This window comes from Neovison vison, chromosome 2 (genome assembly GCF_020171115.1).
Source record: "Neovison vison isolate M4711 chromosome 2, ASM_NN_V1, whole genome shotgun sequence".
Taxonomy (NCBI): domain Eukaryota; kingdom Metazoa; phylum Chordata; class Mammalia; order Carnivora; family Mustelidae; genus Neogale; species Neogale vison.
Window position 1 is genome coordinate 196150145 of NC_058092.1, and position 25186 is coordinate 196175330.

General features: G+C 34.9%; 1 protein-coding gene across 11 annotated transcripts in view; it reads left to right on the forward strand.

The window, feature by feature from the left end:
• CCSER2 (coiled-coil serine rich protein 2) overlaps window positions 1–25186 on the forward strand; it is a 193678-nt gene that overhangs the window by 129131 nt on the left and 39361 nt on the right. For all 11 annotated transcript variants that reach the window (XM_044239966.1, XM_044239970.1, XM_044239964.1 and 8 more), the window contains 2 exons: window positions 13132–13215; window positions 18863–18949. In XM_044239966.1, coding sequence (XP_044095901.1) covers window positions 13132–13215; window positions 18863–18949 — 171 coding nt within the window. The remainder of the gene's footprint in view (window positions 1–13131; window positions 13216–18862; window positions 18950–25186) is intronic.

Consider the following 25186-nt stretch of genomic DNA (forward strand, 5'->3'; position numbering starts at 1 on the left):
ATTTAAAAGGCTTGCATCATTTTTTTTAGATTTATTTCTAGGACTTAAAGTTTTTGTTGCTATTTTATTTATTTATTTATTTATTAAAAAGATTTTATTTATTTATTTGACAGAGAGAGAGATCACAAGTAGGCAGAGAGGCAGAGAGAGAAGGGGAAGCAGGCTCCCTGCTGAGCAGAGAGCCCGATGCGGGGCTGGATCCCAGGCAGCAACCTAGATAAAATTATTACTTATTTAATAATTTATCCATAGATTTATTTGGAATTTTTTAGGTGATTATATTGATGGTGATATTTATTAATCTGCACTAATGACAATTCTTTTTCCTTTTCGGTGTTTATCTTTTTCCTTGGCTTATGGACTGGCTTGAAATTCTAGTTTAATACTGAATTGGTCCTGTCTTGCTCCTGAACTTAACAGGAGTGTTTTCAATGGTTGACTGTTAAACGTGATAGCTACTATTTTTTTTGTGTGTGTGGCTACCCTTTATGAATGAAGGAAATTTGTTTTTTATTTTATTTTTTAATATGAAGATTCTTTTAAAAACATTCTCATCCTTACAAAAACATTTACAGTACTTAAAGTTTCATAACTTTTTTCCCCTGAACCATGTGAGAGTAAGTTGCCTGCTGAAATACATCACTTCCAAATATTAAGTGTATATTCTCTGAAGATTTTTTCATGTGTAACCACAATGCAGTCATCGAAATCAGGGGAGTCAGCACTGATGTGTTATTACCATGTAAGCTTCAGAGCCTGTTCAGGGCTTGCCATCTGTCATAGTAATGTTCTTTATAGCAAAAAGATCTAGTTCAGAATCACATAGTGTTTTTAATTGTTATGTGTCTAGTTTTCTTCAAACTTCAGTACTTCCTCAGTTTTCCCTTGCCTTGATGACCTTGACACTTTTTAATATTATAGGTCAGTTATTTCTGCAGAATGCTCCTTAATTTGGGTTTGTTTTTGTAGCCATATGATTGGATTTAGGTTACATATCTTCAGCAGTAATGTCACAGGAACAGTGCTGCTTTGTTCTCATTGTCAGGTGGCCCATGACTTTGGTTTGTCTCGTTAGTGATACTATCACAGATCACTTGACAAAGGTATTGTCTGTTAGCTTTCTACTGTAACATTACTCTCTCCCCCATTGTAATTAGTATTTTACAGAGAGGAATTTTGAAACTATATAAATACCCTATTCCTTGTCAGATTTCCACTTTATTCACTTATTTATGTAATTATGCATGTACTCATGGTTCCTTATTTTATGTTATCATATATAATCTGTGAATTGTAATTTACTTTGATGCTCATACTGTCTAAGATTTGGCATTTGAGAACTCTTTTGGGTTCTGTGTACTTTTGACTTCGTACCCATCATTCTTTGAGTACGTTTTTGGCAATGCAAGATATCCCATTCTTATTTAGTATTTTCCCTCTTCCTATCTGGGAACAGTAATTTTTTTCAAGGAATGCTGGTTACTTCTAGTGGGGAATAGTATTTAGAAGCCATGATCTGGGGGTTAGTGTGCTTATTGGATTGGGTTGTCAGTGCCCTTAAGCCCTCTCAAGGTGTGTGAGTATACATGTGTGTACTTGTGAATGTTTATATGCATACTTATGACTGTATTTCTGTATCTGCCTCTATGTATTGAAAACTGTGTTTGCCTGTATAATTTGCCTCTATGTATTGAAAGCTTGTTCTCATAAATTTAATTCCAGTCTAAATACAGCATTTCTCTTTTTCTGTATTTATAATTCTCTCCTCCAACAGTGAGAAAATTGGTTTCAGTTTTCCTTAATATATTTATTCATTTAATGAATCATCAAGGGTGCAACCAATTCCTGCCACTGCTGTTACCATCTCTCCTGTGTAGTTCCTCTCCTCACCCCATTAAAATTCTGTATGTTAATGAATCCCCATGCATAGCTTCTTATCATCCTCTGTGTAGACCTTCCTCATTCTACTTGGGCTTTAACTCCTTGTCAACTAGTCCCCTGGATTCTTACATCCCACACCAGCCTCTCTCCCCATATGGATGCCTCCTTACTTTGCTTGGGCTTAAAAAATACCACATGTCAGTTGATACCTGCACATGCACACATTTCTTGCCATAATTGTTTCTGACACCTGACCTAGTTCTTTTCCTATATAGATACCCTCCTCATACTGCTTGAGCTCTGATAGTCCTCCCCAGGACACGTCATGTGTGGATGCTTACCTTAGTCAGGCTGGACTCGGACAGTCCATACCAGGCTGCCCATTAGTGCATGCATGTGCCCTTCTTATTCTACTCAGGCTCAAATGTTCCCCTACTTCCTCTCTGAATGTCCTTTTTCAGTCTTGTGGACTTTGACATGCCTGGTAAACTGCAAAGCTGCGTCCCTGCAGGGACCTGTTCTCTACTTGGGCTTTTTTTTGGGTAGAGACTTATCTTGCTCTCTCTCATCTAATGGCTTGTTCAGGAAGGGAAAGGATAGTGAAGAAGAAGAACCGAGTTAGAAAAAAAAATCTACCAACTTCATTAAGGTAGTATTCACATTCAAATAAAGTGTACCCATTTTACCTATACAGTTTCTGTTTTAATGAATATGTCTGCAGTTGTATAACCACCACCACCACAATCAAGATAAAGAATGTTTCTGTAGCTATTGAAATCCTCTCATGTCCCTTTGGAGTCAGTCCTCTCTCAAACCTGTCCCAGGCAGCCTTTGCTCTGCTTTCTGTTACTAAAATTTTGTCTTTTCTAGAAATTCATCTAAATGAGATCATTCAGTGTGTATTCTTTTTGTTTCTGGGTTCTTTCACTCAACATAATGGTTTTGATATTCATCTGTTTTGAGAGTATCAGTAATTCATTCATTTTTACTGCTGAATAGCATTTTGTTGTGTCTGTGTGTGTGTATATCATAATTTTATTTTTATTCATATACCTGTTGATAGACACTTGAGTTGTTTTTAGTTGTGGGTTAATTGGGATAATGCTGAATTTCTAGATATTAATGATGAAAATTAATAAGAGTGAATGTGATTTCAAGAAATTAGAATTTTAATTTAGACCAGTTCTTCTACTTGTTTATTGTGTGGTCTTGGACAAATTCCCTCTAAAAAATACAGAAATTATAATAGCTCCTATCTCAGGACTGTTGTAAAGAATGCATGAGGAAATTCAGATAATGTGCTAAGCCTAATGTCTGATGCATAGAAAGCTATTAATAAATGTTAGGTATTACTAATAATAATGATAATAATAAATATGTGAAGGTCAGTGGCTTTTAATTGCTTACATTGCTCAAAATTTTAAGTGGCTGCTCAAAAAGCTATTCCATTTATTTTAGTATTCATTTAATTAATGTTATTCCATCATTCAGTATATTTTATTAAGTACTTGTTGAGTACTAAGATTGTAATAATGAAGATGAAAAAGACAACACAATTCTTGTCTTACACGTAGTGAATTGTTCTTAAAACTACACATTACAACTGGATAGTGGGTTTTGAAATATATTTTGGCCATTATAACTAGAATTTTTGCTAATTAAGTAGAATAGTATAGGCACTATCAGAGGGCATCACATTAGCAAAGACAAATATGCCTTGTGGAACTTGTTTTTAATGTGATATCTATATCTGTCTGTCCACGATCGAATCATCCATCCTTATTTAGATATATGCATACACACACATATGTGAACAGATATTCGTGAATAAATTAATATTTTGTGAATAATTTATATAAATTTATATAAATTATATTTGTGAATAAATTATTTCTTTTGTGAGTTATGGTTCTCCCCCCAAAAAATAAACCTCTTCTAGTACATAAACAATGCTATACTTAAAACTCCAAGACAAGTCACAGATTTAAATTGAAAATAACGTGAACGATCACTGCATCAACAAAACATTAATCCTCAGTAAATGTGCTGAAAGGTGCGATGTTTTATAAAGGCCCCTCCAAAATTTTGTATAAAAGATTTGAAGAAAAATTTTATGTTCTATAGGAAAGCTAAATGTGAAAATTAACTTACTCCATGGATATTAATGTAACCAGCTACCTTATACTCTAGGAGAACATATAAGGATTAAGCATTTATAAAAATGATATGTTACAAAGGGCAAAAGATAAGATACAAACAGAGTGTATGATTGGAACTTACGTTTTTTTCTAGTATTTTTTTTATAGATGTAATACCATTTCAGTCAAAATCAAAACACCTTTGTGGTGTTCATGAAAGAGACTCCAAAACTGTTAACACCAAAGAGTTTATTCTGTGTTCTTGGAGAAACACAAAAAGAGAAAGGGGGTGGGAGGGAACTCTTTAGAGCAGGATATAAACTGAGACAAACATAAAGCAGTGGAAAAGAACAGAAAATGCAGACATATGCACTGAAGTATCTACTAAAAAACAATTGGACACAAAAGGGTTTTAAAGGAAATGTTGAGGACAAATTTAGTAGTATAGAAGCAGTTATTCAGTTCATACTATTAGTAAACAAATGGTCTGAGGAGCTTAATTTTTAATTAAAAAATTAGAAGAAATTTATAACTAATATTTTCAGGTGTGAGAGAAAAAACCTACAGAAAAGGTTATCCTGACTCAAATGTATATAATTATGTTTAGTATAAAAGTTGAAACAGAGGAAATTTATAAATAATATTTGCTTAGAATATTACAGACCTGCTCATATATAACAATGTTCCAGTCAGTCGAAATGTCATATTTTTCTGCTTTAAAAATATCTTTGTCCCAACCATTTGTTAGGATCATCTCATCTCTGAAGCTGTTATTAAAAATCAGTCTTTATAAATTTGTATTTTAGAAATCGTCTCAAATATAACCTGAATGATTAGATGTTAAATCCCATAGGTGAATTACAGTGTTACTCAAAAATTATTCTTGATGCACATTGTAGAGTCTGTGTGATGTGATGTGATTGTTCATCCATATACTTTTGTTTTTAAAGAAACAACTTTTCAAAAAGAAAATAAAAAAAATCAATCTCTCCTCTTCCTCTACTCCCTTTCCTAGGATGCCTCTTGTGATTGTGTTGTAGCATATCTGAAAAACAAGGCAGCTTTGTTGACATCACTGATGATGCTTGTCAGCAGAGATTGGTCAACGCTGCCAAACTTTTTTGTTAGTCATTTCAACTATCCATGTCCATTGCAGCTGCTCTGGAACTCATAGGAAGATCCCAGTTTTTGCAAACTCATGGAAGAACCACTTGGGTAAGATGGAGTTTGTTATAGGGTTTTCCAGTAAGTTAGTTTGTGGAACAGAGTCGTAATATTAGAATGAAAGTTTACGTTGATGCTATGTGAAAAGAGAAAAGTGAAAGATGACTTGCTGACAGTAGTCTCCTAATGCTCTTAGAATAAAGGAAAGTTTATCGTTTTGAATCTTAAATAAAATGTGAATGGCATAAGGGTTAATTAAGATTAATTGTATTTAGAGTTCAAAAATCCAAACTAGAATCCATAGAAACTTCTGAGATACTTCATTTAGTAAAGTGGCCCAGCATACTTGGACAATCAGTTAACTATGAATTGCTTATTTTTCATGCATTGGTGTGTTGTAGTTATTATGTATTTTTGCATTTGTTAAATATGTTTATGTAAAATGCTTAGAACAATGCCAGCATTGTTCAGTAAATACTAGCTTCTTAGTATATGTAATATGAAGCATGAACATTGCATACATGATTGTTACTCAGTGTTTTTTTTTTTTTTTTTTTTAAGAGAAGGTTTTCTGTCCATTTTATGTTTTTCTTCTCACTCTAATGCTTAAAGACCCTTTTCCCAATTTAGGCTTGGGCACTTTTCACTTGAATCGAGGTTTAATAGGGAGTATTACCATTGGTTAGTCTCAGAGTTATTTGGAGGGGAGATGGTTTTATTAAATGATTCAGTTGGAAATTTTATTCATGATCTTTAGGCTCTTATACTCTGATAGAAATAAATTTTTCCCTCTTTGATTGCCTAAATCTAGACTACTAGACTGTTACAATTTTTTTTTCCTTTGAGGCATAGCAAATAAACATTAGTAACTCCGTTGTCTTGGCCTATCCTATTAACTTACTTGATTTTAGAATAATGTTTTGTCAGTTTTCAAAAATACTGGTTTGTGTATGGGCTTTCATTTTTTATTTATTTCTAGTCTTAGTACATTAATAATAAAGAATATCTATATGATATAAGTTTTTTGGAACGTGTCAGTATTTGCTTTTGTGTCCTAAAGCAAGGGTTGGAAAACTTCTCCTTAGTAGGCCACATTGTAAATATTTTAGCTTTTTTGGGCAAGAAGCAAAATTGCAGCTCTTAGTTGATATTTATAGAATCATTTAAAGTGGATTCATTTAAAAATGTAAAAGCCATTCTTAGCTCATGGACTAAAAAAAATAGACATCTGACTGGTTTTGTCCTGTGGACCATAATTTATTTATTCCCTGGCTTAGAATATATTCAGTTTTTGTGAACTTTCTGTGTTTGTTTGAACAGAACATTGTATTTGTGTATTTTAGATAGCAGTGAATCTATTCTATTAAACGTTTTAATTGTATTATTTATCTCTTATTCATCCTTACTAAATTTTTATCTTTGATCTGTGAGTTTCTGAGAGTAGTGTTAATTTCCTGCTATAGTTACAGATTTTTTAATTTCTTCTTTTAATGCTGTCAAATTTTGTTTTAGTATCTTCAGGTTATTTTATTAGGTATATAAATGTTTGTGATTGGCCAATCACCTTGGTGGAGTGTTTCTTTGATAACTAAAGTCTTCATTTATGCTCATTAATACTTTTTATCTTTAATTCTACCTTGCAAAGTAATAGTAATACTGGTATGTCAATTTTATTTTTCTTGTAATTGTTGAGATTTATCTGGTGTTACACTCTCCTTTTATTTGGTTTTAATTTTTTTTAATCAAGTCTTCCTTTTTTTAAAAAAAAAAAGATTTTATTTATTTATTTGATAGGTAGAAATCACAAGTAGGCAGAGAGGCAAGCAGAGAGAGAGAGAAGAGGAAGCAGGCTCCCTGTGGAGCAGACAGCCCGATGTGGGGCTCGATCCCAGGACCCTGGGATCGTCTGACCTGAGCCGAAGGCACAGGCTTTAACCCACTGAGCCACCCAGGTGCCCCTTAATCAGGTTTTCTATTAATTTTCTAGGGCTGCCATAATAAAGTACAACAAGTTGGGTGGCATGTAACAACAAATTTGTTCTCTCACAGTTCTGAAGGCTAGAAATCTGAAATCAAAGTGTTGTCAGGGCCATGTGCTCTCTGAAGGATTTAGGAGAGGAATCTTCCTTGCTTCTTTGGCTTCTGGTGGTTGCTGGCAATCATAGGCATTCTTTGCCTTACAGATGTATCACAGCTGTCTCTGCCTCCCATCTTCACATAACCTTCACATGACCTGTATGTGTGTGCATGCAAATTTCTCTCTTATAAAGATACCAGTCATATTGGATTTAAGCTTGATGCGAATCCATTATGACCTCAACTTGATTACATTTGCAAAAACCCTATTTCCAGATGAAGTCACATTCCCAAGTTTTAGATTGGCATGAATTTTTAGGGGGACACTATTCAATCTAGTACAGCTCTGAGGTATAACTTACATGCACTAAAATTCAGCCTTTTTTGTTGTATAGTCTGTGAACTTGACAGATCTTTACAATTGCATAGGTATTACAGTCATCCCCAAAATTCCACCCCCCCCCCTTTTTTTTTAACTTTTACAGTCAATCCTTACATCTGCTGCTAGCTCTTGGTAACCACTGATGTTTTTTTTATGTCACTATAGTTTGCCTTTTCAAGACTGTCATATAAATGGAATCATATATAGTCCTTTGAGTCTGGCTTTTTTCATTTACCATAATTAATTTTCAAATTCATTTATGCTGTCCTCATATCACTAATCTATTCCTGCTTAATGCTGAGTAGTAGCCCATTGTATGCATGTATCATAGTTTGTCCATTTACCAGTTGAAGGATATTTATGTCAATTTCTAGTTTTGGGCATTTGTGAATAAAGCTTCTATAAACATTTATGCACAGATGTTTAGGTGTACATGTTTTCATTTCTCTTGGATAAGTACCTTGGTAATAGGATTTCTGGGTTGTATGGTAAGTATATATGTAATTTAAGAAATGGCCAAACTGTTTTCCAGAGTGGCTATCTGATTTTGTGTTCCCACCAGTGATTAACGGAAGTTGTTTTGCCTCCTTGCCTGTGCCTGGTATTGTATTTTTCAGAAGCCCTTCACATAGATGTGCAGTGCTATCTCATGGTGATTTAAATTTGCATTTGCCTAATGACTAATGATTTTGAGCATATTTTCATGTACTTATTTAATATTTTGGTATGATCTTTGGTGTCTGTTACTTTGCCCATGAACAAAAATGTTGCCTGTTTTATTATTGATTTTTAGTACTTCTTTATGTATTTATAGATAAATACTTAAACAGGCATGTAAATGATGAAACAAATGTTGAAAAAAATGGAATTTGCTTTTTAGGCAGCTGTGTACAATTGTGAGTTAGCGAAGTCCATTAAAAGCCCTGGAGCTTCACATTATCATTATTTTTATTGTCGCTGTTGTTTAAAAAATAGCTCACAGTCTGTAAATGCTCTCTGTGATTTAGACACTATGCTCAGTATTTTACCTGAATTATTGTAAATATTTTCTCCCAGTTTATAACTTCTCTTTTTATTCTGTTATTCATTTTTTTTTTTTAAGAGAGGAAGTTCTCTTGAAATCAAATTTGTCAGTATTTTTTATGGTCATTTCGGTAGCATCATATTTAAGAAATCTTTGCCCAATCCAAGATTATAAAAATCTTCTGTTTATTTTAAGAATGTTTATAGTTTTTTTTTTTTAAGATTTTATTTATTTGACAGAGAGATCACAAGCAGGCAGAGAGAGAGAGAGAGAGAGGGAAGCAGGCTCCCCGCTGAGCAGAGAGCCTGATGCGGGGCTCCATCCCAGGACCCTGAGATCATGACCTGAGCAGAAGGCAGAGGCTTAACCCACTGAGCCACCCAGGCACCCCTGTTTATAGTTTTAATTTGATGTATAGCTCTGTAGACTGTTTTGAGAATTTTTATATATGATGTGAGGTGTGAGTGAAATTAATTTTATTGCATATGGATGTTCTAGTACCATTTGTTGAAAAGACTATCCTTTATTGAATTGCTTTGGTACTTTTGTCAAAAATGCCTTTGAACATATTTGTGGCTCTATTTCTGGACTCTTTTTTTATTTAAATTTTAATTTTTTTCAACATCTTAATTTTATTTTATTTATTTCAGTGTTCTAAGATTCATTGTTTATGCACCATGCAATAGTGTCCTTCTTGATACCTACCACTAGGCTCACCCATGCCCCCCATCCCCCTTCCTTCCAAAACCCTCAGTTTGTTTCTCAGAGTCCACAGTCTCTCATGCTTCATCTCCCCCTCCAATTTCCCCTAATTCACTTTTCCTTTCCTTCTAATATCCTCCATGTTATTCCTTATGTTCCACAAGTAAGTGAAACCATATGATAATTGACTTTTTCTGCATGACTTATTTCACTCAGCATAATCTCCTCCAGTCCCATCCATGTTGATATAAAAGTTGGGTATTCAACCTTTCTGATGGAGACATAATACTCTGTTGTATATATGAACGACATCTTCTTTATCCATTCGTCTCTTGAAGGGCATCTTGGCCCTTTCCACAGTTTGGCAATTGTGGCCATTGCTGCTATGAACACTGGGATACATATGGCCCTTCTTTTCACCACATCTGTATCTTTGGGGTAAATAGTAGTGCAATTGCAGAATCATAATGTAACTATTTTTAATTTTTTGAGGACTCTCCATACTGTTTTCCGAAGTGGCTACACCAACTTGCATTCCCACCAACAATGTATGAGGGATCCCCTTTCTCCACATCCTTGCCAACACCTGTTGTTTCCAGGCACCCGAAGGCTCATTAACTCAATTTGATTAATTTTCTAACTTAATTTGATTTATATTTTCCCTAAGAGATTATGTAGAACTGATATAATTCCTTTAAACTTTGGAAGAATTTGCTAGGAAAACATCTGGCCTTCAGTATTTCTTTTACAGAAGTTTTAAAATATGAATTAAATTTATTAATAATCACAGTTCTCCTCAGGTTATCTGTTTCATTTGGGGTGAGTTTTGACAGTCTGTGGTTTTGAGTAATTTCTCCATTACATGTAAGTTGTCAAATTTGTGTACATAGAGTCACTCATAGTATTATTATTATTTTTTTGTATTCTTTTTTTTTTTTTTTATTTCTTTTCAGTGTAACAGTATTCATTGTTTTTGCACCATACCCAGTGCTCCATGCAATACGTGCCCTCCCTAATACCCACCACCTGGTTCCCCCAACCTCCCACCCCAGTATTATTATTTTTTTTTCCTTCTAGTGTGTCTTTTCTCCTTGGCTCAGATTGCATGATTTCTGTTGATCTGTCTTCAAGTTCAGTCTGTTATCTCAAATTCTGGTATTTAGTCCTGCTGGTGCATTTTAAAATTTGATTATTGAATCTTTTCAGTTTTAAAATTCCACTTTATATATTTCCCATATCCTGTGTTTTTGCTCAGACTTTCTCTTCCTATTCCCTTAAAGAGTTCTCTCTTACTTTGGGAGAATTTTTATAACAGCCCTTTTAAAATATCTTTCAATTAATTCCAACTTCTGTCTTGTTTTGGCATTGGTGTTTGTTGATTGTCTTTTCCTGTGTGAAGTTCAGGTTTTCCTTGTTTGTAGGTTGAGTAGCTTTGGATTTTACCTTAGATCTTTGCATGTTTTATGACACTTAATTTTGTTTAAGTGATATGGAGAATACTGTGGGATTTCTTGGGGTTTTTGTTTTAATTTTAAAGCAGGTAAACACTCTGGTTGGATTCAAGCTGTAATTTCCAACTAGCCAGCTATGTTTGGATTATGGTTATAATCAGTTCTGTTTCAAAGCCTTTTTCCCATGTTTGTCAGATATGTTCTTTTATATATATATATATATATATATATATATATATATATATAAAGATTTTATTTATTTATTTGACAGACAGAAATCACAAGTAGTCAGAGAAGCAGGTCCAGAGAGAGGGGGAAGCAGGCTCCTTGTTGAGCAGAGAGCCTGATCTGAGGCTCGATCCCAGGACTCTGGGATTATGACCCAAGCTGAAGGCAGAGGCTTTAACCCGCTGAGCCACCCAGGCGCCCTGTCAGATATGTTCTTAGTATACATCTTTCAGAGGCTAGATTGGGTCTGGGCAATGGTCTGATTTTATTCCTCAGAGTCTTTGATAATACTGTTTAGGATCAGATTGAAGCCAAGTGCTGCTGAGAGGTGAACCTAGAAAGTTACATACAGCTTTCCAGAGTCACTTTCCTGAGCTAGTACTTTATGGTCTCCCTGATATTTTCTCTTTACCTGGGGATGCCCTTTTTGTTCCTGCACCCTAAAAGCTGATGTTTTATTTTTCCTCTTCTGCTACTTATTTTCCACGGCTATAACAATGTCCAAGACAAAAGTGGTGTATACTTGTGTTTTGTCCTATTCTTTGGGGTTCCTGCTTTGCAGTGGGCAGGAAGATAATTGAGATGTCTGAAAATAAGTCAGATTTTACAGTTCCTCTTTTCTCAAATATATAGTTATATGTAGGACTATTTTATATGTCAAGGTATTTATAGCAGAGATGAAGCTTTACCCAGATGAATCTTGTAAAATTTCTTTCTTTTTTATTTTAAACATTTAATGCGGTGTTCTAAAGACATTTGTTATTCATTAGGATATTGTCTCCTCTCAGGTCAAATTCTTAGTATCCATATGACATCACCAGTAAAAATATAATTTATTTCTTATAACTTTGACAAATGCTTATTTTTTGCTGTCAGTCAATAATTACCTATTGACTTTACTAAATACACATTTGTAGATGCCATACCTAGAGATTCTGATTCAGTGATGTACAGTATAGTAAATAAAGAAGAAAATGACCTACATGCTTATATCTTTTACTTTAACACTCTTCTTTAATACAGGACATTTCTATGATCTAGGAGATGTCCTCAGGACAGATATGTCTGAAGAGGATTGTGATGGTAGCAGTACTGAAAGTTGTTGATTCAGTGGGTGTCCCAAGGCAGTTAGGTACCATATGAACAAACCTGATCTCTACCCACTCTTGTGCTGCCTTGGTTGGGGGCTTGTCCCTCACCATCATCCCAGGCATATTCTTTACTGGTTCATCTTTCTCAGAGTTGTCTGTGAGTTATTTAACATGCCATTTCTTAGTTGGTTATTTCTAACCAGTTCAGCAAGGAGTAGGCCTTAATTCTTGTCATTTTTGTTATTTCATTTAAGAATGAGTAGTTTAATTTTTTCAACTTCTATTGAAGTGTAGCATACATCCCAGTAAGGTGCTGAAGGTATACCAATCTGAAGTGTACTACTTGAACTTTTCATATGTACTTATCCACATAACCACCATAGAGTCAAGACAGAACATTTCCAGCATCCTAATAGATTTCCTAATGCTCATTCCCAGTCAGTAGCCCCATTCCCCTGACTCAACCCCTGTTCTTATTTCTAGCACTATAAATTAGTTTTTCTTACTCTCAGGCTTCATATAAATCGAGTCATGCAATGTCTATACTCCTGTCTAGTATTTTTAATCAAATGACTTTTGTGGCCACGACTTGTTGGGTTATTGTTTCTGACTAAAAAAGAAATACTCAAAACCTATATCTAAACTAAAGCATATTTAATTTGACTTTCATTTTGTATTTCTTATAAGTGATATAATCTTTAAATTTTCTAGGAAATTTTCCATATTCTTTTTCCCACTCTAAAACTTTCAGAGGTTTTTTGCTTCATCCACTCATGTAGTATCTTATTTACTTCCATAAATGATTCTTGCCCTAGCTCTCTTTCTTCCTTTTCTACCTTTTCTTCTACCTGTGTGTAGGGATGAAAAGGAGATTTCTGAAATCATATTTCCTGTTTGTTCCTTGCCATGCTAGCATTTGGTTGGGGTGAATTCAGGTTGAAATGTGTATCTTCAGTTAATGTATTAATCTCGTGTTTTCCTTCTCTTCTGACAGCATGATGGAAGTGGTTCACTGCATGATATTCAACTCTCATTGCCATCTAGTCCAGAACCAGAAGATGGTGATCAAATATATAAGGTATGATTAGGAGTCATGCTAAATTTTTCAAAATTATTTTGTCACTAAAATTATAAAGCAGTAACAACTAAAACATTTAATAATAAATATATTAAAATCTGAAACTTTGCTATGTTGAGTTTTACTTCGGTCTGCTTTTAACTTTTGCTACCTTACTAAGTTAAAATAATATCACCGTGGTACTTTAATTTGAATATATTTTATCAGTTGGATAATTATTTGTCTTTCTATTATAGGTATCCTATACCAATAATATACCAATCCTATACCAATTCTTTTTCTTAAATCAAGAAATTATTAAATTTTTAAGTTCTTTTTGATAATTATGAATAGCAGTTTTTAAAATATAATTACCAATTAAAATGACTCACAGGTACTCCTCATATGTAATCACAACATTGAAAAGATATATGGAAAATAAGATTAATTTATCTCTTCCCATGTTTAAAAATATAATTATAGAAAATGGATACACTTTAGTTTTTGAAAATGAGTTTTTTATAATTTTCCTTTTTAGTTGAAAAAAACTCTTTTCTGGGTGCTTGTGTGACTCAGTTGGTTAAGTGTCTGCCTTCGGCTCAGGTCATGATCCCAGGGTCCTGGGATTGAGTTCTGTGTCAGGCTCTCTGCTTTGTGGGGAGTGTGCTTTTTCCACTGCCCTTCGCCCAGCTCATTCTCTGAATCTCTCTCTCTCTCAAATAAATAAATAAAGTCTTTAAGAAAAAAAAAAAAAGCTCTTTTCTTTTGCAGTTATTTCTGAAATACCTATTTCTTAAGCACCTAAAGCATTCTTGGTTTAATGTTTCCAAGTAAAATTATTTTTTTCTTTTGTATTCTATTTTCAGGGTTTGCTAGTCAACAAACAATCTTGAAATACTGGTGGCTTATAATGACAAAAATGTATTTCTCACTTGTTATTTTTTCAATATGTTACATATTGACTGTAGATCAGCTGGGACTCTATGCTTGCTCATCATTTTGGGACTTAAGCTGAAGGATCAGTCCCTATCATGGAATATGTTTTTGTACCTGAGGGAAAAGAACATTGCCAGAACCACATGTGGATTCTGCTTGCATGTTGCGTATTTCACTTCCATAGCAAGTCAAGTAGCCAGTGGTGTTATTAGAGGTCAGAGAAGCATAATTTTCTTGTAGGATGTGGGGTGACTTATTTGAAACAAGATGATGTATAAAACAACCAAAATAAAAAGAGACTATAGGATTAATAGTCACATCTGGTTATCGAGGCTTAGTTTTTCAACATGTTATCTTAACTGTTCTTGCACAAATTTCTTCCCATTGCTGTGCTTCCACCCTATTGTGGGTGTGTATAGTATTCTAAATCAGCAGGTCTGCAGTTATGTTTCCAGTTATGTCCCCTGTTCATTCAAGATGGTTTAGTAGTGCAGTTTCAAGTGATAAAAATATGGTGACTTGTATCATTGCAAGTTTAGAAACTAAAATCTCCACTGGACATGCCATGTCTCTAATCTTTTATCTTAGGACAGCTTCCTCTCCCATTTCCCTGATGAGCTAGTCTCAACATGGACCACTCTCTTCAAGCCTCATTCTCAGCCACTCTTCTCATTTTCTGTAGGTGGCCTTGTATTCATCAACAAGATCTACTACCTGCCTTCCTGCCTTCTGATTTACCTGTATCTGTTAATCATTCTCATTCACTTTGTTCCAGTTATAGGACAAAAATGGCCACCATGCTGTGGAAGACTACCCTTTGTTAGGTTCTTGACTATCTTCTGCTGCTGTTAAGGACCTAACTACCTCCTCCTCACTCATCTCTCATCAGTGTGCTTTCTTTACTTTCTCTTCATTATCAGTTTATAAATTTCTATATCATAAATTTGTTGTAAATTTAGTAAACCAAATAAACCTTTCCTTGACTCTCCTTAAACCTTTTTCCAGTTAACATGGAACTTGGAAAGATGAAAGCAGTTACTTGTTTTAATGTATAAACATTTGGTGTGACTGTTGTCTTAAAAGCTTTATCCTTGATTTTTATGTCATTTGTCTCTAAAATTTCTTTTTTTTTTTTAAAAGATTTTATTTATTTATTTGACAGAGAGAGATCACAAGTAGGCAGAGAGGCAGGTGGGGGTGACGGGGACAGCAGGCTTCCCACTGAGCAGAGAGCCGATGCGAGGCTTGATTCCAGGACCCTGGGATCATGTCCTGAGCTGAAGGCAGAGGCTTTAACCCACTGAGCCACCCAGGCGCCCCTGTCTCTAAAATTTCTTATACTCTTCAACATTTTCCCATTTTCCAATTTCCTTTGTAGGTTCCTTTTCTTCTTTAGAATAGAGATTTATATATTTTGTCCAGTTCTTTTTGAACTTTTTACTGTCATTATTTCATATATGGCATATGCATTGATAACATATATAGTTTCCCTTTCATACTTGGTGATCCAGTTACCCACAGGTACTTCTAACAGTATATCTAAAACTAACTCACAAGTATTCCCCTTTGAATGTGTCTTTCTTCTTTTATTCCCCATTTCTTTTGGTGGCAGTACTAATCACCGTATCACCCAAGCTAGAAATATAGGAAATTACGCTTGACTGCCTCTTGTGTTCTTTCACATGGAGACAGTCACCAAATTCTCCTAATTTTGATTCCTGCTCTTCCTTCTTCTCCCTATTATCATTCTCTTAGGTCAGGCTCCTACTGTCATATGAAGTATGACATCTTAGTAATAAGTTTCCTAAGTCTAATTTTGTTGTGGTTGTCAAGTTTGTTCTCCAAGCAGCTGTTAAAGACATCTCAAATGCACGTCACTTCCCTGGCTTTTTAGGCCATGCTTGATGTTCATGGCCCTCTATGATTTAGCCCCTGCCCAGTTTACTAACCATATTGGTACCCACTGTTCACTACAGCCTTTGTGTGACAACATCACTGCTTGTAATTCTCCAAATACTCTATCCTATGCTTGCCTTCACCTCTGTATTGTTGCATCATACTGAGAATCTCTTACTTGAAAATCCAGAGCCTGACAACACTTCTGTGTATTCGTAACTTTTTACTCATCCTTTAAGACTTCACTAGAGTTACCCATTTCCTGATATGTTTTTGCCCATCTTTATGTGTAAAATCCTTAGAGCAGTGCCTGTAATAAAGTTAATTATATTATAACTATATACGTGTTGGCTGTTAATATGTTATCACATTGTATTTGAATTTCATTTTCAGGTCCCTTTCCTCCAACACTGGTGGGACCTAGCAATGACTGAATGATGGCTACATAGTATTTCATCAGATTGCTACCTTGTATTTCAGTTACCCCCTTTTTGGACACTGATAAATTTGTAAACTTTTAGATAATACCTTCTTGTAGGTTTTCCCATACTTAGGATTGTTTCTTTGGCATAGCTTCCAGGAGTGGGACAACTGAAGCAGAGTGCAAGAATTTTTAAGACTCTTCAATGTAGAGCTGTGTGTTTGTCAAGAAAGGCCAGTTTTGGGGCGCCTGGGTGGCTCAGTTGGTTGGACGACTGCCTTCGGCTCAGGTCATGATCCTGGAGTTCCGGGATCAAGTCCCACATCGGGCTTCCAGCTCCATGCGGAGTCCGCTTCTCCCTCTGACCTTCTCCTTGCTTATGCTCTCTCTCACTGTCTCTCTCTCAAATAAATAAAATAAATAAAAATAAATCTTTAAAAAAAAAAAAAAGAAAGGCCAGTTTTGATGTCTGATAATGTACCATTTTTTTTTGCAATTTTGTTAATCGCATTGAATATTTCTCTCTTCAACTTAATACCTATAAAATAATACCTTAATACTTGAATTTGTATTTCTTCAACAAATCATATAGAACATTTTACCAATTACCTATATATTTGTGAGAACTGGCTTATTTGGGGCCTAGAAAACAATCCTGTATGTTTGAACAGGCTCTTAATATACTTGAGTATAAATTTCTTTGTCATATTTGCATAGGTTTTCACCAGCTTTTTACAATATTAATTGTATACATGCTTTAAAATTTTATATAATCAAATATACTTATTGTTCCTTAATAGATTCATTTGCCAAATAGCTTAAAAGTTTAAACATGTATTCATGATCTGCAATCTCTTTATCTCATTTTTTGGTCTTGATTTATGATTTATTTATTTATTTATTTATTATTATTATTTTTTAAGATTTTATTGATTTATTTGACAGAGAGAGATTACAAGTAGGCAGAGAGGCAGGTAGAGAGAGAAGGAGGAGGAAGCAGGCTCTCTGCTGAGCAGAGAGCCCGATGCGGGCCTCGATCCCAGGACCCTGAGATCATGACCTGAGCTGAAGGCAGCGGCTTAACCCACTGAGCCACCCAGGCGTCCTTGATTTATGATTTAAAAAGTTAAGCTCTTTAAATTCAACTGGAAATCATTTTTTATATATAATAAACAGTTTTATCAAATTCAGTATACATAACATTACAAAAATTTTTCGTCCCCATTTTTGTGATACTTATATGTTATGTTAAAGCCTTTGTAAAATGTCTGTTTCTGATTTCTTGTTAAAGAGACTGCATTATTTTGTGTTTGTTCCTGGTGTATCTGCAAGAGATGGTATACTTTCCTCAGTAACAACACATTATATTTACTTACATATTTTTCTCTCTAGAAAGATATATCATTCACAAGTACATATCCTTATTTCCTTGCTGTACTCTTGCCTCAGTATATATTTCTGCATAATTCAATAGTAGTAAACATAATGGACTAACTACAAGGTAAAGATACTTTACACTTGGAAATGTAACTGGATCCCTGCTTTACTTGACAGTAGATTTCTGTTTAATACTATTAGGAATTTCTTAATAGACTAAATTGACAGGGTATTTTGTCTCTGAGTCAGGCAGTTCTCAGGAAAGTGGCTCATGGAAAAAAAATCTCCCTGTTAACCTACCAGGCATATTTATCTTTCTGCAGATTTCTGAACCAGCTGTGAAATGACTCTGTGCCTTTAATTATGCTGTTTTCTGTTTGTTGTGCCCTGCATTGTTTTTGATAGGCAACTCTCATACATCCCTTTAAATTTTCCTGAAGTTACTGTCTTATCTGTAATTTATTTTACTATTGGCCTTTTTTCCTGTTTCCTTATCTGTAAAGGGGGATAATAATATCTACCTCAGGGTCTCAGGGTCATACTCAGGATCAGATGCTTAGATATCTAAAAGTACTTTGTTTATAGCATTTGAAAAGTACTTAATGAATGTTAGCTGTGTTGTTATTATTGTTCATTTTTCACATGTTGGACTCCATTACACTATGAATTCTTTCTTTTTTAAGATCTTATTTATTTATTTGAGAGAGAAACAGAGAGAACATGAATGGGGTGAGGGGCAGAGGAAGAGGGACAAGCAGATTCCTCACTGAACATCAAGCCCCACTCGGGGCTCCATTCCAGGATCCTAAGATCATGATCTGAGCCGAAGGCAGATGCTTAACCAACTGAGCCAGCCAGGAGCCCCACTACACTATGAGTTCTTAGAAGACCAAAATGGGTTTTGTTTTGTTTGTGTATAGGTTAATTGCTGGCATATTTAAGAAGAGTTTTCCCCATAATTTCCCCTTAACAAAAACCATTCATTATTCAGTGTTCATTGTTGATTTAATGCTTGTTAATTTTTTTAACATATTTCAGAATGAAGATTTATTAAATGAAATAAAACAACTTAAAGAGGAAATAAAGAAAAAAGATGAAAAAATCCAACTATTAGAACATCAGCTTGTAAGTATTATAGTGTAGTACATAAAGTAGAGGCTTTTCAAAGTGCACAATATATGTGTTTTGTTTTGTTTTTTAAAAAGTCGGGCTGAATTGAAATTTGGCTTTATTTTTGGCTTTCAAAGTTACGCTTTTGTGCTATATTTATATTATATGAATTCTGAAAGTATGTGATTTACTTCAGTCTAAATATTAAAAAAGTCTAGTCTAAATATTAAGTACTCAAAGTGTAAAGAAAGTCTTCATCAGTCCATTTCAGTGGCCTTCATTTGGATGTTCTTTTTTTTTTTTTTTTTAAAGATTTTATTTATTTGACAGACAGAGATCACAAGCAGGCAGACAGGCAGGCAGAGAGAGGGAGAGGAGGAAGCAGGCTCCCTGCAGAGCAGAGAGCCCAATGCGGGACTCGATCCCACGACCCTGAGATCATGACCTGAGCCGAAGGCAGCGGCTTAACCCACTGAGCCACCCAGGCGCCCCTCATTTGGATGTTCTAACTTACATTCATGTTACTGATGAAAAATAAGTGTCTTTCTTCATATATGTTTAAAGAAATGAACTGGTGAGTTGAGAACAGGGCATTTTTTTTTCTGTGAGAAGAGAAATTAAGCTGGATTTTAGGCTTAGATTTCAGTCAGTAAGACTGTCAGAGTGAACAATATGCCAAGAAGATGCTTCTTCCCCATGGATGATACTGAGTGATAACTCAGAGTCATGTTCAAATCTTTGAAACTTTGTAATTGTTACAATTTCAAATGTTAGTCTCATCTAAAATCAATATGTGCAGTATATTGAACATAATTATAATTTAGTTCATAAAATCAAAAAGGCCAGGATAACAACATAATGGCATAAAAATGACAAGACCAGGAAAATATTTGTTGGAAGTCAAAGCATATTTTGGTATAACAAAGTATTTAGTAATATGAATATCACTTAGAATATAAAGGATATAATATATTGAACTCTGAGCCGCTGAGGTCAGATCACATAGATCCAACTTATGAATAAATAATGAGGACAGATGGATGATGTTATTTTTGAGAGTATGAAGAAAACTTAAAAATCTGAAACACAAATGAATGGATATTGCAAATCAAGGGCCTACCAAATATAAAATTAATAAAGAAAGTAATAAAACCTCATGTTTGTATTTCAAAACTAAAGATAAAAGTCTAGCCAGTTTTCAGGGAGAAGAAAAACAGCATTAGGAAATTAAGTAAGCTTCAGATTTTGGAAAAATGTGTTACAGAGCACAAGAATTGTGTCTAGTGCACTTCAGAAAAAGGTTATGCCCTCATATTTTATATCTAAACAAATTTTTATTCATATACCAAGGTAAATTTTCAGACCTTTAATATTTTGGAAACTATGCCATCCGGTTATCTTTGTAAAATTGCTTAATAATGCATACCAAATAGTTGAGGGGAAGATTTAAAAAATAACTCAAGAATTTTAGGAGGTTGAGGGGGCATCTGCGTGGCTCAGTCAGTTAAGTGACTGTATCTGTCTCAGGTCACGATCTCAGGGTCCTGGGATTGAGCCCCACATGGGGACTCCCTGCTCAGCAGAGAGTCTGCTTCTCCCTCTCCCTCTGCCCTTCCCCTTGGCTCATGCTTCTCTCTCCTTCTCGCAAATAAATAAAAACTTAAAAAAAAAAAAAAAAAGAAAGAAAACCATTTTTAGGTAGGCTGGATGAGCTGAACTTCCCAGCCAGTAATGGGAGGAAATTTATTGCTCATTATTTTATCTAATGTAATTATATATCATTTGAATGTTGGACTTTTTGAATTTACACATTTTTATTTTCTTGAAATTAAATTTTTTAGTTTTTAAATTTTAAATTACTATTAAATTTTAAAAATGTTTACATTAAGTAAAGTACATGTTTGAGGAGGGAAATAAGGAATATCCTGAACTCAGAAGTTTTTATCTTCTACAAATGGATATCTAGAATTATTTTTAAAATATTTTGATATACTTACATAAATTATAAAATGTTTATGAAATGCTTTAAAATAACTATTAGGTTAGAATAGCATATTATACAAAAGATAAAAGTTTTTAAAAAAGACATAGAAAGTAGAAAAATACCAAGGATATCTAAAAACAGCAGAACTAAGGTGACAGAAATTAGATCAAATGTAATAACAGTAAATGAAAATAGTCTTATCTCTCTTAGTTTCATTGAGGATTTAATGCAAAATCCATTAATTTTCTTTGTATATAAAGAAATTTAAATAAAATAAAATGGTACAATAATGTTGAACATAAAAGGTTGGGTGAGACAAAATGTAATTACTCTCATCAAAAAAGCAGGGGTTGCAATAAAAAGATAAATCTAAGATGGGAAGAATTATGAAAAGAGGTCACTTTATATTGATGTATGGAATGTATATATTGATGTATGGAATTAGGAATGAAAGGGAGAGCAGTTTATTTATTTTGGAGCATGTCCTAGAGGAGCAGGGATTGCTGAGGGATTTTTACAGGAACAAAGGAGACTGCAGGTAACATCTGCCTCTTCCATCCCCCAGCATAAACACATGGCCAGCTGTGTGAGGTAGCCAAGTACTGATATTCACTACCTAACTTGGTAACACCAAGCCTTGCCCACTCCCTCGTGCTTTGGGGGATCCACTCTTCCAAGTCACATTTGCCTCAGTCCCCGTACTGCAGATCCCCTCCCCTAAAAGACCTGCACAAACCTTGGCAACACTGTCTCCTGACCCAGGCATTTTGCAAGGCTGGGTTGGCATCAGGCCAATTGGCAGCAGGCCCTGTGGAAACCCTAGGTGTTAAAATTGTGCACCCCAACTGGAAACCAAACACTGCCCACAACAGGCAAAGAGAACCTATGCAAATAACCGGATTAAAAGAAAAAGTGACCAGGACACAACAGTAGGGCCCACACAACACATATAGGAGAACCCCAGGGGACTGTTGAAGAAGAAAACCAAAGCGGAAGGCATCACAATGTCTGATTTCAAGCTATGTTAAAAAACTGTGATCATCAAGATACCATGGTATTGGCACAAAAGTAGGACACATAGATCAATAGAACAGAATAGAGACTCCAGAAATGAACCCTCTACTCTATGGTCAACTAATCTTCGACAAGCAGGAAAAAATGCCCAATGGGGAAAAAGAAAGTCTCTTCAATAAATGTTGATGGGGAAAATTGGACAGCTACATGCAGAAGAATGAAATGAAACTGGGCCATTCTCTTTACACCATATACAAGATAAACTCAAAATGGATGAAAGACCTAAATGTGAGAGAGGAATTCATCAAAATCCTAGAGGAGAACACAGGCAGTAATCTCTTTGACATTTGGCCACATTGACTTCTTTCAAAACACATCTCTAAAGGCAAAGGAAAGAAAAGGAAAAATGAACTATTGGGACTTCATCAAGATAAAAAGCTTTTGCACAGCAAGGGAAACAGTCAACAAAACTGAGAGACAAACCATGGTATGGGAGAAGATATTTGCAAATGACATTACAGATAAAGGACTGGTATCCAGGATCTATAAAGAACTTTCCAAATCAACAGACAAAAATCAAACAATCCAGTCAATAAATAGGTAGAAGATATGAACAGACACTTCTCCAAAGAAGACATACAAATAGCTAACAGACACATGAAAAAATATTCAGCATCACTAGCTATCAGGGAAATACCAATCAAAACCACAATGAGATACCACCTTATACCAGTTAGAATGGCAAAGATTAAGAAGACAGGAAACAAGTGGCGAGGATGTCAAGAAATCCTCTTACGCTGTTGGTCGGAATGCAAGCTGATACAGCCAATCTGGAAAACAGTGTGGAGTTTCCTCAAGGAGTTAAATATCGAGCTACCTTATGACCCAGCAATTGTGCTAGTAGGTGTTTACCCCAAAGATTCAGATGTAGGGAAAAGAAGGGACACATGCACCCCAATTAGTGTTCATAGCAGCAGTGTCCACAATAGCCAAACTGGAAGGAGCTGAAGTGTCGTTCAATAGATGAATGTATAAAGAAGATGTGGTTCATATATAAAATGGAATATTATTCAGCCAATGGAAAAGATGAATACCCACAATTTGCATCGATTTGGATGGAACTGGAGCGGTTATGCTAAGTGAAATAAGTCAGTCAGAGCAAGACAATTATCATATGGCTTTGCTCATATGTGGAACATAGGGAATAGCACAGAGGACCAGAGCGTAAGGGAGGGAAAACTGAATGGGAAGAAATCAGAGTGAAGGACAAACCGTGAGAGACTCTGGACTCCAGGAAACAAACAGCGTTATGGAAGGGCGGGGGTTAAAGGATAGGGTAACTGCATGATGGGTATTAAGGAGGGCACATGTAGTGATGAGCACTGGGTGTTATACACAACTAATGAATTGTGGAACACTACATCAAAAACTAATGATGGCTAATTGGACACGATTAAACAACCAACCAACCAAACAAACAAAAAAACAGAACATTCCTCCTAAAATACCAGAATACAGATTCTTTTAAAGTGCACACGGTACATCCTCCCGAATATATCACATATTAGACCACAAAATAAATCTGAACAGATTCAAGAAGATCAAAGTCATACCATACATCTTTTCTGAGTACAGCACTATGAAATTAGAAATAAGCCACAAGAAAAAAATCTGGAAAGAGCACAGATTCATGGAGGTTGAATAACATACTATTAAACAATGAATGGGTCAACCAAGAAATCAAAGAAAAAAGAAAAAATTATATGGAGATGAAAATTGCTAGCTTAAGAAGCAAGAAACATCTCAAATAAACAATCTAACTCTAAACCCAAAGGAGCTATAAAAAGAACAAACAAAACCCATAACAAGGGGTACCTGGGTGGCTCAGTGTGTGAAAGCCTCTGCCTTCCGCTCAGGTCATGGTCCCAGGGTCCTGGGATTGAGCCCCACATCGGGCTCTCTGCTGAGCGGAGAGCCTGCTCCCCACCCTCTCTCTGCCTGCCTCTCTGCCTGCTTGTGATCTCTTAAATAAATAAAATCTTAAAAAAAAAAAAAAAACCATAACAAGCATAAGGAAGGAAATAATAAAGACTAGAGCAGAAATAAACAATACAGAAACTTAAACAATAGAACAGAGCAGTGGAATCAGGAGCTGGCTCTAAATTGATAAACACCTAGTCCACACTCATTAAAAAAAAAAAGAGGACTCAAAATCAGAAATGATAAAAAAAAAAAAAACACCCAAGAGCATAGAAATGCAAATGATTGTAAGAATATTTTAAAAACTTATATGCCAACAAATTGGACAACCTAGAGGAAATGGATGAATTCCTAGAAATGTCACCTTGCAAAACTGAAGCAGGAAGAAATAGAAAATTTGAAAAGAGCAGTTATCCAGAATGGAATTGAATCAGTAATCAAAAACTACCAACAAACAAAATCAGGTAAAGACATCACAAAAAGAACTTTAGGGCAATATCTCTGATAAACAGTTGCAAAATTCCTCAACAAAATATTAGCAAACTGAATCTAATAATACATTAAAATGAACATTAACCATGATCAAGTGGAATTTATTGCTGAGATGCAAGGATGGTTCAATGTGATACATCACCTCAATAAGAGAAAAGATAACTGTATGATCATTTCAAGAGATGGCATAAAAAACATTTTGATAAATTACATCATTCAAGATAAAAATCCTCAGCAAAGTAGGTTTAGAGGGAACATACCTCAACATAATGAGGGTCACATGTGAGAAACCCATGGCTAACATCATACTCAATGGGGAAAAACTGGGGGCTTTTCCACTAAGAGCAGGAACAAGAAAGGATGTCCACTCTCACCATTTTTATTCAACATATCACTGGAAGTCCTAGCCACAGCAATCAGGCAACAAAAAGTAATAAAAGCCACCCATCCATCCATCCATCCATCCATCCATCCAACAAAAAGTAATAAAAGTCATTCATCCATAAGGAAGAAGTAAAACATTCACTGTTTGCAAATAACATGATACTCTATATAGAAAACCCAAAGACTCCATCAAAAAACTACTAGAATTGATAAATGAATTCAGTAAATTTGCAGGATAGAGAATTAGCGTACAGAAATCTGTTGCAATTCTACATACTAATAATGAAGTAGCAGAAAGAAATTAATAAAACAATCTTATTTGCTGTTGCACCAAAAATAATAATTAAAAAAAAAAACCCTAGGAATAAACATAACCAGAGAGGAGAAAGACCTGTACT